General features: G+C 43.4%; 1 protein-coding gene across 1 annotated transcript; it reads left to right on the top strand.

Annotated features, from left to right (window-relative positions):
• Positions 1–3518: 3518 nt before the first annotated feature.
• On the top strand, positions 3519–13092 carry LOC115083150 (gastrula zinc finger protein XlCGF49.1-like). Its single transcript, XM_029586958.1, has 2 exons — positions 3519–3523; positions 11005–13092. Exons 1-2 carry the CDS (start codon positions 3519–3521, stop codon positions 11525–11527), a joined length of 528 nt encoding a protein of 175 aa, XP_029442818.1. The 3' UTR covers positions 11528–13092.
• Positions 13093–14762: the final 1670 nt, after the last annotated feature.

Genomic DNA, 14762 nt, shown 5'->3' with positions numbered 1-14762 from the left:
CCATCTCGACATTGGCAGATTGCTGCCCAGATATCTGGAAGTGACACAAGAAGTACGAAAGACGGACCATCTGTTCGTCCTGCACAGCAGGAAGAAGCAAGGTGAAGTGGCCTCGCGGCCCACCATCGCCCGCTGGATTAAAGAAGTTATCAGAGCAGCTTACGTGGAGGCAGGGAAGTCTCCGCCTCTACAAGTCAAGGCTCATTCTACCAGAGCACAAGCAGCATCTTGGGCAGAATCCAGGATGCTGTCGCCTGCAGAAATATGTAAAGCGGCGACATGGTCCTCCCTCCATACCTTCTCCAGATTCTACCGTCTGGACGTCCAGGCCAGGGAGGACTCAGCATTTGCGAGGGCGGTACTACATGGTCCTCAGGCAGCCTCCCGCCCAGGCTGGGAGTAAAGCTTTTGTACATCCCATTCGTTCTGAGTCCATCTGGCTACACGCCAGGAAATGTTGAGATTACTTACCTGATAATCTCCTTTTCCTTAGTGTAGACAGATGGACTCAGCATCCCGCCCAGCTGCCTGTGTACATGAGTTTCACCGATTCAAGGTAAGCCATGTCATTTGTTTACATAAGAGCGTACACTCTACCAGGTGTCAACGCCTTCCGGTTGTGACTGCTGGCGGTCTCCAGCTACTATCAATCGGTCAGGGGAATCCTGTTTCACTATTTCACTGAGCATCAGTATACACATCCATAACAGCTTTTGCAAGGAAGATTACTAAGTTGCTACGCTTCCTGTGGGGGTATATATACCCGTGCTGACGTCAGATCTGTCTACAACTGCTAGCATGCAGATACTATACCCATTCGTTCTGAGTCCATCTGTCTACACTAAAGAAAAGGAGATTATCAGGTAAGTAATCTCAACATTTCGCGTGCTCTTGTGCTTTTCTGCTGCCCTCTATAGGCCGTTAGTATGCACAGTATGTTGGCTTGTCATGCATTGTGCGCTTGTTTTTTGGGCGCGCTTTTTATGCGCACAAACTTTTTTATGCACTTAACTTGGCACACAGATCGGGCGTGCGCCTTGCCGCGCTTTCTTGTAGGCACTTATTTTCTGGGCACATTTCATTTTTGAGCACGAGCTGTTCTGATGCACGTTTACTTCAGCGATGGCGCCTGTAAGCAAGAAGCCTAAGCGTCTTCCTGTTTGTGTTGCCTGTCATATTAGGGCTTCTCAGCCTGACCTGGCTTCTAACCTGTGTCAGCTCTGCTCAGACGCTCAGGGAGAGTTGTCTTCCTTGGATTGATGATGATGATAGTCTGGTTATGGTTTTGGCTGGAAGTGCACCAGATCTTGGTTCTCCCTTTGCTGGCTCCTTCGCAGGCGAGGGCAGTTCTGTGGGACCAGCTCCATTTCCTTCTGGGCTTGGTCTGAACCCAGCTGCTTTTTCTTGGGTGGGATTTTTTCAAGGCTTACAAGCCTTTCCTCAGGCACAGTCCTCCACTTTCCCCATTTCTGTCCGGACTGGAAGAGGGAGGAGCCAGTGGCTCCTCCCTCTTCCAGTCTTATGCTTAAGCGCTGAGGCTCACCACAACTCCCTGCGGGTGTTCCCAACAGTAATCTGGATGAAACTGATGATGAGGTTGATCCGGATTCCCTGGAAGATGGGGAAATTCCTCCAGGGCTGGAACCGTATCAAATCATGTTGCGGTTCTTTCATAGAGATGAACTGCCGGCCCTGATTTCCCAGACCTTAAAACAGCTGGGTGTTCCTGGTTTGGATGCTATGTCAGAATCCCATTTTGGTTTCCTTACGTAAAGCCTCTTGTTTTTTTTTCCTGTGATGGATGCTATCCAGGAATTGATTGATCTGGAATGAGATGCCCCAGAGGCAAATTTTAAAGAGGGTCGAACATTGGAAGGCCTATACCCCTTGGATTCAGCTGTGAGAGAGCGTTTGCGTTTTCCCAAAGTGGATGCTCTGCCATGTGCCACGTCTAAGCGGATGACTTTCCCTGTAAAGGGAGGAGTGGCCTTGAAGGATGTTCATGATCGAAGAATTGAGGCTATGCTTAAGGAAGCCTTTGAAGCAGTGGCGATGAATTTACAGGTTGCCTCCTATTGCGCTTAATGGCGAGATCTTGTCTGCTTCTCTCTCAGGAGGTTGATGAGTCGGGAGGGAATTCCAGAGTGGTTGTGGAGCCTGCTGCCGCTTTATTAGCAAATGCAGGGTGTGATTTGGTCCGGACCTCGGCCAGAGGAGTGGCTTCGGTGATAACAGCCAGGTGTCAACTCTGATTGTGAAATTGGTCAGCTGACACAGCTTCCAAAACCAATCCTACCAAGATGCCCTTTAAAGGCTCACTCTTATTCGGAAGCAAGTTTGAGAAACTGGCTAGTAAGTGGGGCAAGTCTCCGATGCTTCGGTTTGAAAGGATAAGAAAAAGTTACAGCGCCCCTCTGGTGTGAGGGGTCATTTCCGGAGATCCAGGCATTTTCATCCCTACAGAGGGAAGACATTTCAGCGGATTCGGCCTTTCCATAGGTCTCGGTCCTTTCGTCCCCAGCAGCCCAAAAGAGGAGCGGGCTTGGGTGGTAGACTTTCCCGAGCTTTCCATTAAGGTTTGCTGACCCACCTTCCACAACAGGAAATAGGGGGACATCTCTCTCTCTTTTATCGGAAGTGGGTCGAGATCATGTCAGACCAGTGTGTCCTGGAGGTGATCCGCAAAGAATATGCACTGGAATTTTGCAGTATTCCCCAGAATGCGATCATGTGTCCTCTTGCCACTCCCCCCAGAAGAAGCAGGCAGTGGAGTTCACGCTTCAAAGGCTCCTCAGACTGAGGGCTGTGGTTCCGGTGCCCACATCTCAAGAAAGTATGGGGAAATATTCCATTTATTTTGTTGTGCCCAAGAAGGTAGGTTCCTTTCGTCCCATCCTGGATCTCAATAGGGTCAACTGTTACTTCCTTGTTCCTTCTCATTCTGGATTTTCTGCAGGATGGATTAAATAAAGGCTTGGCCCTTAATTCTTTGAAGGTGCAGGTTATGGCTCTTGCCTGTTTTAGAGGCCTGGTGAATTTATTTATTTATTTTATTTATTTAAAAACTTTTTTTATACCGGCATTCGTAGGACACATCATGTCGGTTTACAAATAACTGAGAAGGAAAGGAAATTACAATGAACAGGGGAGGGGGTTAACTGGATGATATACCAAAGTACAGGAGAGGAGAGTCAACAGGCAGCGTTACAACTATTTGCATTCGGTTAGGATTGGATCTGCAAAATGAACTAATTACAGGCAGCGTTACAACTATTGCATTCGGTTAGGATTAGAGATGCAAAATGAATTAATATACAAAGTTCATTGGCATGTGCACTTGATACACTTAGCGTATGAAACTTATTTACAGTAAGACACAGCACTTGATACACTTAGCATATGAAACTTATTTACAGTAATACAGGGGCAAGTGCACGTGAGTACGATTGGAATCTGGTGGGGGGGTAGGGAAAGGGGGTGAGGGGTAAGGAGAGGAGGGGGTAGAGGGAACCGGGTACATGGGGTGAGAGTATTTTCAGGGAGAGACTGTTAGTGGGGTGGGGGGCGAGGGTAGGGGGAGGCTGGGGGCACTAGGGGAGGGAGCAGGGGGGGTGTAGGGATGGTAGGAGGGGGTGGAGAGATGGGGAAAAAGGGAGGGAGCGGGGGGGGTCAGGGGAAAGGAAATAGGCTAGATTGGGAAACATGTGGTTCAAGGAGGACAATGGTTAGGATTGGGTGGAGTTGGGGTATGCTTGTTTAAAGAGCCATGTCTTGATTCCTTTTTTGAAATGGTGCATGGTGCTCCCTTGTCGTCTCATCCTGATGTGGCCTGTTTTTTGAAGGGAATGAAGCACCTTCGACCTCCCTTGAGGTTACCAATTCCATTGTGGAGTCTTAATTTGCTGCTGGACATTTTGGCAGGCCCTACGTTCCAACCACTGTATAGCCTTTTCTTACGGTTGTTGACTTTGAAGACTGTGTTCTTGGTGGCTATGTGTTCTGCACGTTGGATTTTTGAGCTGCAAGCATTGTCTTGCCGGGAGCCATTCCTTCGGGTAACTCCGTGGGCATTACAGCTGCATACTGTTCCATCCTTCTTGCCCAAGATAGTCTTGGACTTTCATTTGAATCAGTCCATCTGCTTGCCATCCCTGGATAAGGTCAGGGATGGCGAGCAGTTTTGCCTTTTGCGCTCCTTGGACATTGAGCGTCTTGTCATGTGGTATCTGGAGGTCTCTCAGTCTTTTCGAAAGACAGATCACCTGTTTGTTCTCCATGGCGAGAGTAAGCAGGGTGCTCCGTCTTCGCGGGCTACCATAGCTCAGTTAAGGAGGTGGTCACGGACGCATATGTGATTCCTGGAAAGCAGTTGCCTACTCAGGTTAGGGCTCATTCCACTAGGGCTCAGGCAGTCTCATGAGCGGAGGTTAGTTTGTTGTCTCCCGTCGATATCTGCTGAGCTGCGATGTAGTCCTCTTTATACATTTTTTTCCAGGATTTATCGTCTGGATGTGCAGACCCGGGAGGATGCAGCCTTTGCACGTGCGGTGCTGACTGGACCCTTCCCAACCTGTTGGGGAGTAGCTTTTGTACATCCCACTGTTTCTGAGTCCATCTGACTTCCTGCTAGGAAATGGAGAAATTACTACTTGCCTGATAATTTTGTTTTCCTTAGTGTAGACATATGGACTCAGCTTCCCGCCCTTGGCTGCCAAATGATTGTGTTAATAGTCCTGTGGGGCTCTGGGTCCCAAGGGATTACTGGTCAGTGTTCAGTCCCTAGCTTGGGGTACCTAGGATCTTACGTGAGTTCAATGTTTATGGTTGATTGAGTACAGTTCTGGTTACCTGTTTTTAATCATGTTTTTTGCTAGTCTGGCCACAGTTGCTTTTGAAGGGAATACTGGCAGGCTGGGGTCACTGCAGAGATATATATGTACTGTGATGTCAGCTTTGCTTCGTCTTAATCTGCTGACAGGGGAACATAACCCATTGGTCCTGAGTCCATCTGTCTACACTCATAATGAATAAAACGGAAAATGTCATAATGCCTCTATATCGCTCCATGGTGAGACCGCACCTTAAGAACATAAGAACATAAGAAAATGCCATACTGGGTCAGACCAAGGGTCCATCAAGCCCAGCATCCTGTTTCCAACAGTGGCCAATCCAGGCCATAAGAACCTGGCAAGTACCCAAAAACTAAGTCTATTCCATGTTACCATTGCTAGTAATAGCGGTGGTTATTATCTAAGTCAACTTAATTAATAGCAGGTAATGGACTTCTCCTCCAAGAACTTATCCAATCCTTTTTTAAACACAGCTATACTAACTATACTAACCACATCCTCTGGCAACAAATTCCCAGAGTTTAATTGGATGCGTTGAGTAAAAAAGAACTTTCTCCGATTAGTTTTAAATGTGCCCCTTGAATACTGTGTACAATTCTGGTCGCCGCATCTCAAAAAAGATATAATTGCGATGGAGAAGGTACAGGGAAGGGCTATTAAGTTCACTTAAAGAATAGCCACTGCCATTAGCAATGGTGTAACATGGAATAGACTCTAGTTTTTGGGTACTTACCAGGTTTCTTATGGCCTGGATTGGCCACTGTTGGAAACAGGATGCTGGGCTTGATGGACCCTTGGTCTGACCCAGTATGGCATTTTCTTATGTTCTTATGTTCTTAAGGTGCGGTCTCACCATGGAGCGATATAGAGGCATTATGACATTTTCCGTTTTATTCACCATTCCCTTTCTAATAATTCCCAACATTCTGTTTGCTTTTTTGACTGCCCGCAGCACACTTTACCGACGATTTCAATGTGTTATCCACTATGACACCTAGATCTCTTTCTTGGGTTGTAGCACCCTAATATGGAACCCAACATTGTGTAATTATAGCATGGGTTTATTTTTTCCCTATATGCATCACCTTGCACTTATCCACATTAAATTTCATCTGCCATTTGGATGCCCAATTTTCCAGTCTCACAAGGTCTTCCTGCAATTTATCACAATCTGCTTGTGATTTAACTACTCTGAACAATTTTGTGTCATCTGCAAATTTGATTATCTCACTCGTCGTATTTCTTTCCAGATCATTTATAAATATATTGAACAGTAAGGGTCCCAATACAGATCCCTGAGGCACTCCACTGTCCACTCCCTTCCACTGAGAAAATTGCCCATTTAATCCTACTCTCTGTTTCCTGTCTTTTAGCCAGTTTGCAATCCACGAAAGGACATGGCCACCTATCCCATGACTTTTTACTTTTCCTAGAAGCCTCTCATGAGGAACTTTGTCAAACGCCTTCTGAAAATCCAAGTATACTACATCTACCGGTTCACCTTTATCCACATGTTTATCAACTCCTTCAAAAAAGTGAAGCAGATTTGTGAGGCAAGACTTTCCCTGGGTAAAGCCATGCTGACTTTGTTCCATTAAACCATTGTCTTCTATATGTTCTGTGATTTTGATGTTTAGAACACTTTCCACTATTTTTTCCTGGCACTGAAGTCAGGCTAACCGGTCTGTAGTTTCCCGGATCGCCCCTGGAGCCCTTTTTAAATATTGGGGTTACATTTGCTATCCTCCAGTCTTCAGGTACAATGGATGATTTTAATGATAAGTTACAAATTTTTACTAATAGGTCTGAAATTTCATTTTTAGTTCTTCAGAACTCTGGGGTGTATACCATCTGGTCCAGGTACTTACTACTCCTTCAGGCCTACACATCTTCTAGGTTCACCGTGTGATTTGATTCAGTTACATCTGAATCATTACCCATGAAAACCTTTCTCCATTACGGGTACCTCCCCAACATCCTCTTCAGTAAACACTGAAGCAAAGAATCATTTAATCTTTCCGCGATGGCCTTATCTTCTCTAAGTGCCCCTTTAACCCCTCGATCATCTAACGGTCCAACTGTGAGTTTTTGCCTCTGCAGACAACTTCTTTTCAAATTCTCTCTTAGCCTGTCTATCAATGACTTACATTTAACTTGCCAATGTTTATGCTTTATCCTATTTTCTTTCTGTTGGATCCTTCTTCCAATTTTTTGAATGAAGATCTTTTGGCTAAAATAGCTTCTTTCACCTCCCCTTTTAACCATGCCGGTAATTGTTTTGCCTTCTTTCCACCTTTCTTAATGTGTGGAATACATCTGGACTGTGCTTCTAGAATGGTAGTAGTTTTTTAACAATGACCACGACTCTTGGACATTTTTTACTTTTGTAGCTGCTCCTTTCAGTTTTTTTCTAACAATTTTTCTCATTTTATCAAAGTTTCCCTTTTGAAAGTTTAGCACGAGAGCCTTGGATTTGCACACTGTTCCTTTTCCAGTCATTAAATCAAATTTGATCATATTATGATCACTATTGCCAAGCGGCCCCACCACCGTTATCTCTCTCACCAAGTTCCTGTTGCTCCACTGAGAATTAGATCTAAAATTGCTCCCTTTCTCGTCTGTTCCTGAACCAATTGCTCCATAAAGCTATCATTTATTCCATCCAGGAACGTTATCTCTCTAGCGTGACCCGATGATACATTTACCCAGTCTATATTGGGGTAATTGAAGTCTCCCATTATTACTGCACTACCAATTTGGTTAGCTTCCCTAATTTCTCTTAGCATTTCACTGTCCATCTCACCATCTTGACCAGGTGGATGGTAGTATACCCCTATCACTATAGTCTTCCCTGACACACAAGGGATATTATATTTGACTAAATGTATGTCTGACGGTTATGTTATGTTATTTTATGTTCATACTTTATTTTTTACTGATTTTAATTTGTGCTATTTCTTGTTATTTTTAAAGTTAATATTAGATTTTATACTGTTCTGATTTTAAATTGTTATTGTATTTTAAGGTTGTTTTAATTTTTCCAATATATCTTATTATAGTTTATTTTAATATGTTTAAATTTTAAAGTGGCTTAACCCGATCGCTATGTACACCATCTTGATTGTTTGTCAGACAGACAGTATATACATTAGATAAATAAATACATTTCCAGTCACCCTGAGTTTGAAAATTAGGGGGCTAGAGGGACAACCAAACTTTATCCTCTCTCACTCACACATACACTCGCATGTTCATTCTCTCTCCTACATACACATACTTACATGCTCTCATACATTCCCACACACTCTCGTACATATCTACACACTCTCATAAAAAGGCTCTAAGACCCTCTCCCCCCCAACCCATACAAAAGCTCTTACTCCCCCAGATTACCTAATACATGTACTGGCTTTCCCCTAGGCAGGCACCCATTCATTCTGTCTCTCTCTCACACACACACAGACTGATCCCCACACAGGCATTCATTCTGTCTCATCACACACTCCCTCCCCCAAACACACACTCCCACACAGGCATTCATTCTGTCTGATCCCCACACAGGCATTCTTTCTCACACACACACACACATTTATTCTTTCTTTCTCACACACACACACACACACCCATGTATTCTTTTTTTCTCACACACACACACACACACAAACCTCTCTCTCTGTTTTTCAGCCTCCAGTGGGATTGGGTCCACTGGCGGCCACATGCCACAACATTCTACTAGACCCCAGGCAGAGGTGGGCATTCTTGTCTTTTTGTCCCAGTTGCTGGCGGCCGCCTGGAAGCTTTTTCATGGCCTCTTGGGGGTGCCCCCCCCCCCCCCCGTTTGCACACCCTTGGCCTAGGCAAACATGGAGCCCTATTACAGAATGCTCTCCTTGTCTGTAGAGAAATGAAGGCAAGCTCGATTAGTAGGTACCAGAGAATATTTTTTTAGCTCTGCCTGGCTGCATAGTCTGGAGGTTCCTCTAGGTTTGGGGAATGGGTCCAGATGGGCAGAGAAAGATCTGTTTATACTGATCAGAGCAACCCTGGGAGTGGATGTAAAATGTGTTCTACAGAGACATTGCTCAATATATTTGAGGGAGACTTAAAGGCTTCTCATCGGCAACCGGCCCTACAATTTTGCTTGACTGCTAGATGCGAGATAGCTAAATTCTGGAGGAATTGGGCTGCTCCAACCAGGAAGGATATCCAGCAGTGTAAGGGAAGATTATACCACTTTAACAAGCTGAAAGCAATTAGATGAAAGAAGCTGCTAAATCTGAAGCGTTGTGGCAACTGGTTACCCAATAATTATTCCCTAAGTCGGGAAAGGTTGATGGGGATGATTTATGTGAAAAAGAATGATGAGTTTTCCCTCCTTATTAGCTATTCTGTTCTCAATTTATAGGTATTGTTTATTTACTCCATTGAATTGTTATCCTTGCTTGTATTCATTTGTTTATTCATTTGTCTATTTAGCCATTTCGGTATTCTGTCATTCATTCCATCATTTGTATGATCAGGTCCTCGTTTACTTAATGTTCCGGGGTGGGTGGGAGAGGGGCAGTTATTTCTCTTACATATTGGACACTACTCACTAATTTTTGCTGATGTTGTGGATATTGCTTGTTTCTTTATTTACTTATTGCTGCGAATGGACAGTCTGTTATATGGTTTGAAAAGTTTATGGTGTAAAGGTGTGTGTTTAATGTATCCATTTTATGTGATGCTGTTTTATCTGTTTCTGAATGTATTTGTAATTCACCCTGAAAAATTCCATTGGAGGAGGTGGGGGTGTAAGTTTTATTAATATATGAATAAATAAATTAAATCCTATACAGTATGGTAAAGAAACCACAGGAGCTCTATAAAGACATCACACAGGAGTTTTCACAGGCCATCTCCTGAAGCTTCTGCTAAATTATAGATTTAGTATCAGAGAGCCATTGGGGTCATTGTGTGTTCTTCAAAAGTCTGATCCATGTCATTGTCACTGACATATGATTAATGCTTCTTTTTATATCCAGCAGAGAATGAGGTCATACAGGAAGAGAAGAGGGAGGAGAATAGAGAAGAACACCCTATAGTACTGGCACTTACACCAAGACAATCAGGAAATGTTTGTGAGAATCTTTCCCAGAGGACTAAGGGGGGAGACAGTAGCCAAAGTCAACAGGAGTTGGAGAAGCAGCAGCGAGACCCTGTAGGAGACTCACTGGATGGAGTCACTGCATTCGAGAGAAGTGTCAGGGAGCTCACAGACATCCCTGAGCACCTGAGAGCAGAGGATCCTTCCAAATAATGTTGATCACATGACTTCTGACCTCCACCAAAAAGGAGAGGAAGGGAAGAAATCCTTTTACTGTGACACCTGTGGGAAAACCTATGATCGGAAATGTCATTTTTGTATTGCACCAGAAAACCCACACAGGACGAGAACTTTTCCATGTTCTCACTGTGGAAAATGTTTCAAACAGAAAGTAACTCTGAAATTACACCAGAGAATCCACACTCAAGGAACACTTTCCACTTGTATTGAATGTAAGAAAAACTTTCTAGCAGGGAATCCTTATTAATACACCAAAGAACACATACAGGTAAGAGATCCTCATATTGCCCTCAAGATGGGGGAATCTTACATCTCTGAGTTCTCTTTATTAAATCACCAGAAAATGGAGAGAGAAGAGAGAACATTTTCACGTTCTGATAGTGGAGAAAACATCTTTCAAAAGCAAGACTTAACGATAAACCAAGAAACACAGAGAGAGAAAAAATTATTCACATGTACTGATGGTAACAAACATTTTTATCAGAAAGAAAACTTTACAGGACAACTAAAATTCCAACCAGGAGCAAGAGCCAATTTTCAAGTAATGAGTGCAATGAAATCTTATCTGAGGGAAAGTCATTTCAGGGGATACAAAAAAAACTTACTGGTGAGAGACCATTGTCTTGCAATTCAGGCTTGAAAAATGTTTTCAGTAGGAAGGTAGATGTCTCAAACAGAAGAAATTCCCCAAAGTTAGAAAGTCAATTTATATGTACTGAGTGTGGTAAAATCTTCAAGCACAAGCGCAACCTCATAAATCACCACAAAATCCACACTGGGTTCAAACCATTTATCTGTAGTGAATGTGGTAAAGGTTTCAGGCTGAAGGAATCCCTCAAATACCACCAGACAACCCACACTGGGGTCAAACTATTTACATGTAGCGAGTGTGGTTAAAGGTTTCAGGCTGAAGGAATCCTTCAATGCCACCAGACAACCCCACACTGGGGTCAAACCATTTATCTGTAGTGAGTGTGGTAAAGATTTCAGGCTGAAGGAATCCCTCAAATGCCACCAGAGAATCCACACAGGAGAGAAACCATATACATGTAGCGAGTGTGGTAAATGTTTCAGTGAGAGAGGATCCGTCAAACGCCACCAGAGAATCCATACAGGTGAGAAGCCGTTTACATGTAATGAGTGTGGTAAAAGTTTCATTGATACAGGAACCTTCAAACGCCACCAGAGAATCCATACAGGAGAGAAACCATTTACATGTCATGAGTGTGGTAAAGGTTTTAGTCAGAAAACAAATCTCATATTGCATCAGAGAGTCCACACTGGAATGAAACCAACAAGCCACCAGAGAAGCCACACAGGAGTCAACTGTAATTCACTTACTCTCCTATAGTTTTTGGAATTGTAGCCTGGTCTGATAAGTTTCTTAAATAGCTGGATGCAAGAACCATAAATCTCCATATCCATCAAGTATCCTATAACAGTTCGTGTACACTGAGATTGTACTTTCCAACCACTGAAGGAGGCGTGGGCCTTACAGATGCAAATACTCCTATAATGCTAAAATTTGAAAATGAAAGACCAAAACTGGTCTCCATCTTTAAGTTTGGACATTTGTTACAATGAGTGGAAGGAATAAATGAGACTCTACCAGTACATGAGGGGAAAGAAGCAATGGAATTTGCAAAACAACAGAAGAATCTTCGCAAAGAATCAGACCAGCAAACAAAGAAAATCAATAGCCAAAAACACAAATATAGTGGGAAATACAAAAAGTTACTTCAGAAACCCCACATGGATCAAAACCTGACACAGGAATGGCCCTGGAATGGTGAGTTTAAACATAGAGATGAGAGATTGATAATTGCAGCACAGGGTAGTGGATGGGTCATAGTCAGCAGGGGAAAATCTGGTAAAACAGACAAATGCAGGTTCTGAAAAACAGAACTAGAAATAATTACATAGCTTGCTGCTGGAGGTCAGGTGCTGATGTCAGAAGGCCTGAATACAGAAAGAAAAATAAGGTGGCCCGGCTCATCCTCTGGAAATTGTGTAAACTTTATAACATCACTTTGCTAGGAAAGCACTGGGATCCTGATCCTGAGAGAAAAATAGACATTTCAGTAAAGGAAAATAACATGAGGTGCCAATAGCAAGTGCATACTCTATGGATCATACGGAGAGATCAAAGATCCTTAAGTACCATAAGCTGGAATCGGAGACCAAGAAAATGTGGCAGAAAAAAACAGAACTGGTCCAGATGTATTGGGTGCCACTGGCCTGATTAAGAAGAATTTTCTGGCACAGCTGGAGATGTTGCCTCTGTATATAACATCTTATGAACTTCAGAAGGAGGCTCTCTTTGGCACAATTCAAGTATTATGAAGGGCCAATGAATTTGAGAGTTTGAGATCTTATGCCACATACCCTGACTTACCTGTTTGGCGCAAACTTACCTGTTTGGCGCAAACACCACTCCCCTGCAGCCAAGACCAACTATTACCAGCGCATGCACGAATATAGAAATGCCATCCTCCATACTAAGCGCGAATACTATGCCAAAAAAATACACGGTCTTCAACATAACCCCAAGGCCCTTTTCACTATGGTTTCAGACCTTACCACTCCCTCTCACACCCAACAACGAACAACCCCCTCCAAGAACCGATGCAACGATTTAGCACACTTCTTCAGAGATAAAGCTGCATCCATCATGGCACACTTCTCCCACAATAACAACAATGTTTCTCTTCCCAGTATCAGCACTGCAGCAACTCTTTCCTCTTTTGACTCGTCTTCCTCCTTAGAAATTGAGAATATCCTAAAAAAGATGAAACCCTCCTCTCATCCCTCTGAAACCATCCCCTCTAAGCTTCTACTATCTATACCCAAAGTTATTGCTAAACCGCTATCCAACATTTTCAACTGCTCCCTAGAGCAAGGCACAGTCCCTAACTTTCTCAAAACAAGCAGTTAGTGAAGCCGCTACTCAAAAAACCCAATCTGGATCCTGCCACATTGTCCATTACAGACCAGTTTCCCAACCTACCCCTACTAGCCAAAATTCTTGAAAAACTAGTGTTAACTCTCGCCTTTCTCTCCACCTAGAACAACATAACATTCTCCCATCAACCCAACATGGTTTCAGGAAGCATTAAGTACAGAAACCCTGCTACTCTCTCTTTCTGACACCCTTATCAGAGGAATAGACTCAGGATCCTCCTATCTGATTGCCATGCTAGGACATTTCTGTTGCGTTTGACACTGTAAATCACTCTATTCTCCTCAATATCCTCAGTAGTATTGGGATCTCTGGAAACGCACTCTCCTGGATACGATCCTATCTCCAAAATCGCTTTTTCACTGTCCTAATTGATAACAATGATCTGAACCTATCAATCTCCCGCAAGGTGTTCCCAGGGCTCTTCCCTCTCCTCTACTCTCTTTAATATCTACATGCTTCCCCTTACCACCCTTCTCTCAAACCTTCACATCAAGCATTTCATCTATGCAGACAATGTGCAAATTCTCTTCCCCTTTACTGACTCCCTCCAAACTGCCCTACAAAACTGGGAATCCTGCCTTGCAGCCATTAACCAACTCCTCACAGACATGCACTTGGCTCTAAATCCCAACAAAACCGAACTTCTAATCATCTCTAATAAGCATCCTCTCCCAGCTATTCCACCCTCACACGCATCTACATCCTTTTCCGCACACACTCGCAACCTAGGTGTCCTCATTGATAACCATCTCACTATCAAACCATTTATTAACTCTATCATAAAGGACTGCTACTTTAAGCTACAAACGATAAAAAAACTCAGACCATTACTTCACTTTTCTGACTTTCGCACAGTTCTCCAGTCTATTATCCTGTCTAAAATAGACTACTGTAACGCACTCCTCCTTGGCATCCCTTCAACACATACCAAACCATTACAACTTTTACAAAACGCCGCAGCTCGTATACTGACAAACTCGAGAAAAAGAGACCACATTACTCCCACACTTATCGAGCTTCACTGGCTCCCTATACCCTCTCGAATACTTTACAAGCGCTCTCTCCCTCATCCATAAAAGTTTGTTAAATGATAACCTCAGCTGGATCAAACCCCCCCATCTCCCCCGTACTTCTAAGAGACCCACTCGCCCAGCTCTACAAGGAACCCTCTGCAATCAATCAATCAAATCTATCAAACTCTTCATTCTACCATGAGCAGAGCATTTTCCCTAGCTGGCCCCACTATATGGAACTGCTTGCCGCCTGAATTACGCATTGAGACCTCTACCCCTAAATTAAAAAAAAAAACTCAAAACGTGGCTGTTCCAACAAGCTTACCCCCCCTTTCCCCCCTCCCACACAGAAAAATATCCAACAGCAGCGAATAACAAGTTGAGTAGCTGACCTTGTACCCCCTCGCCGAATATGATTAAGAATGCTGTAAATATACTGTACATTGTAGTTATGTTTATTATATAAATGCACATTGTAGTTATTTTATGATAGTTCTATTTATTATATTTACTCAGTTGTTTCATACTATCCAGTCTCAACAATATTTACTGTTACTGTAATTGCATATGATACCCCTATTTTAGTTACTTTGTTATTAACTAATTATCTC

Source organism: Rhinatrema bivittatum, chromosome 2 (genome assembly GCF_901001135.1).
Source record: "Rhinatrema bivittatum chromosome 2, aRhiBiv1.1, whole genome shotgun sequence".
Taxonomy (NCBI): domain Eukaryota; kingdom Metazoa; phylum Chordata; class Amphibia; order Gymnophiona; family Rhinatrematidae; genus Rhinatrema; species Rhinatrema bivittatum.
The sequence above is the reverse complement of the archived record's forward strand: the minus strand, read 5'-3'. Positions and strand labels throughout refer to the sequence as shown.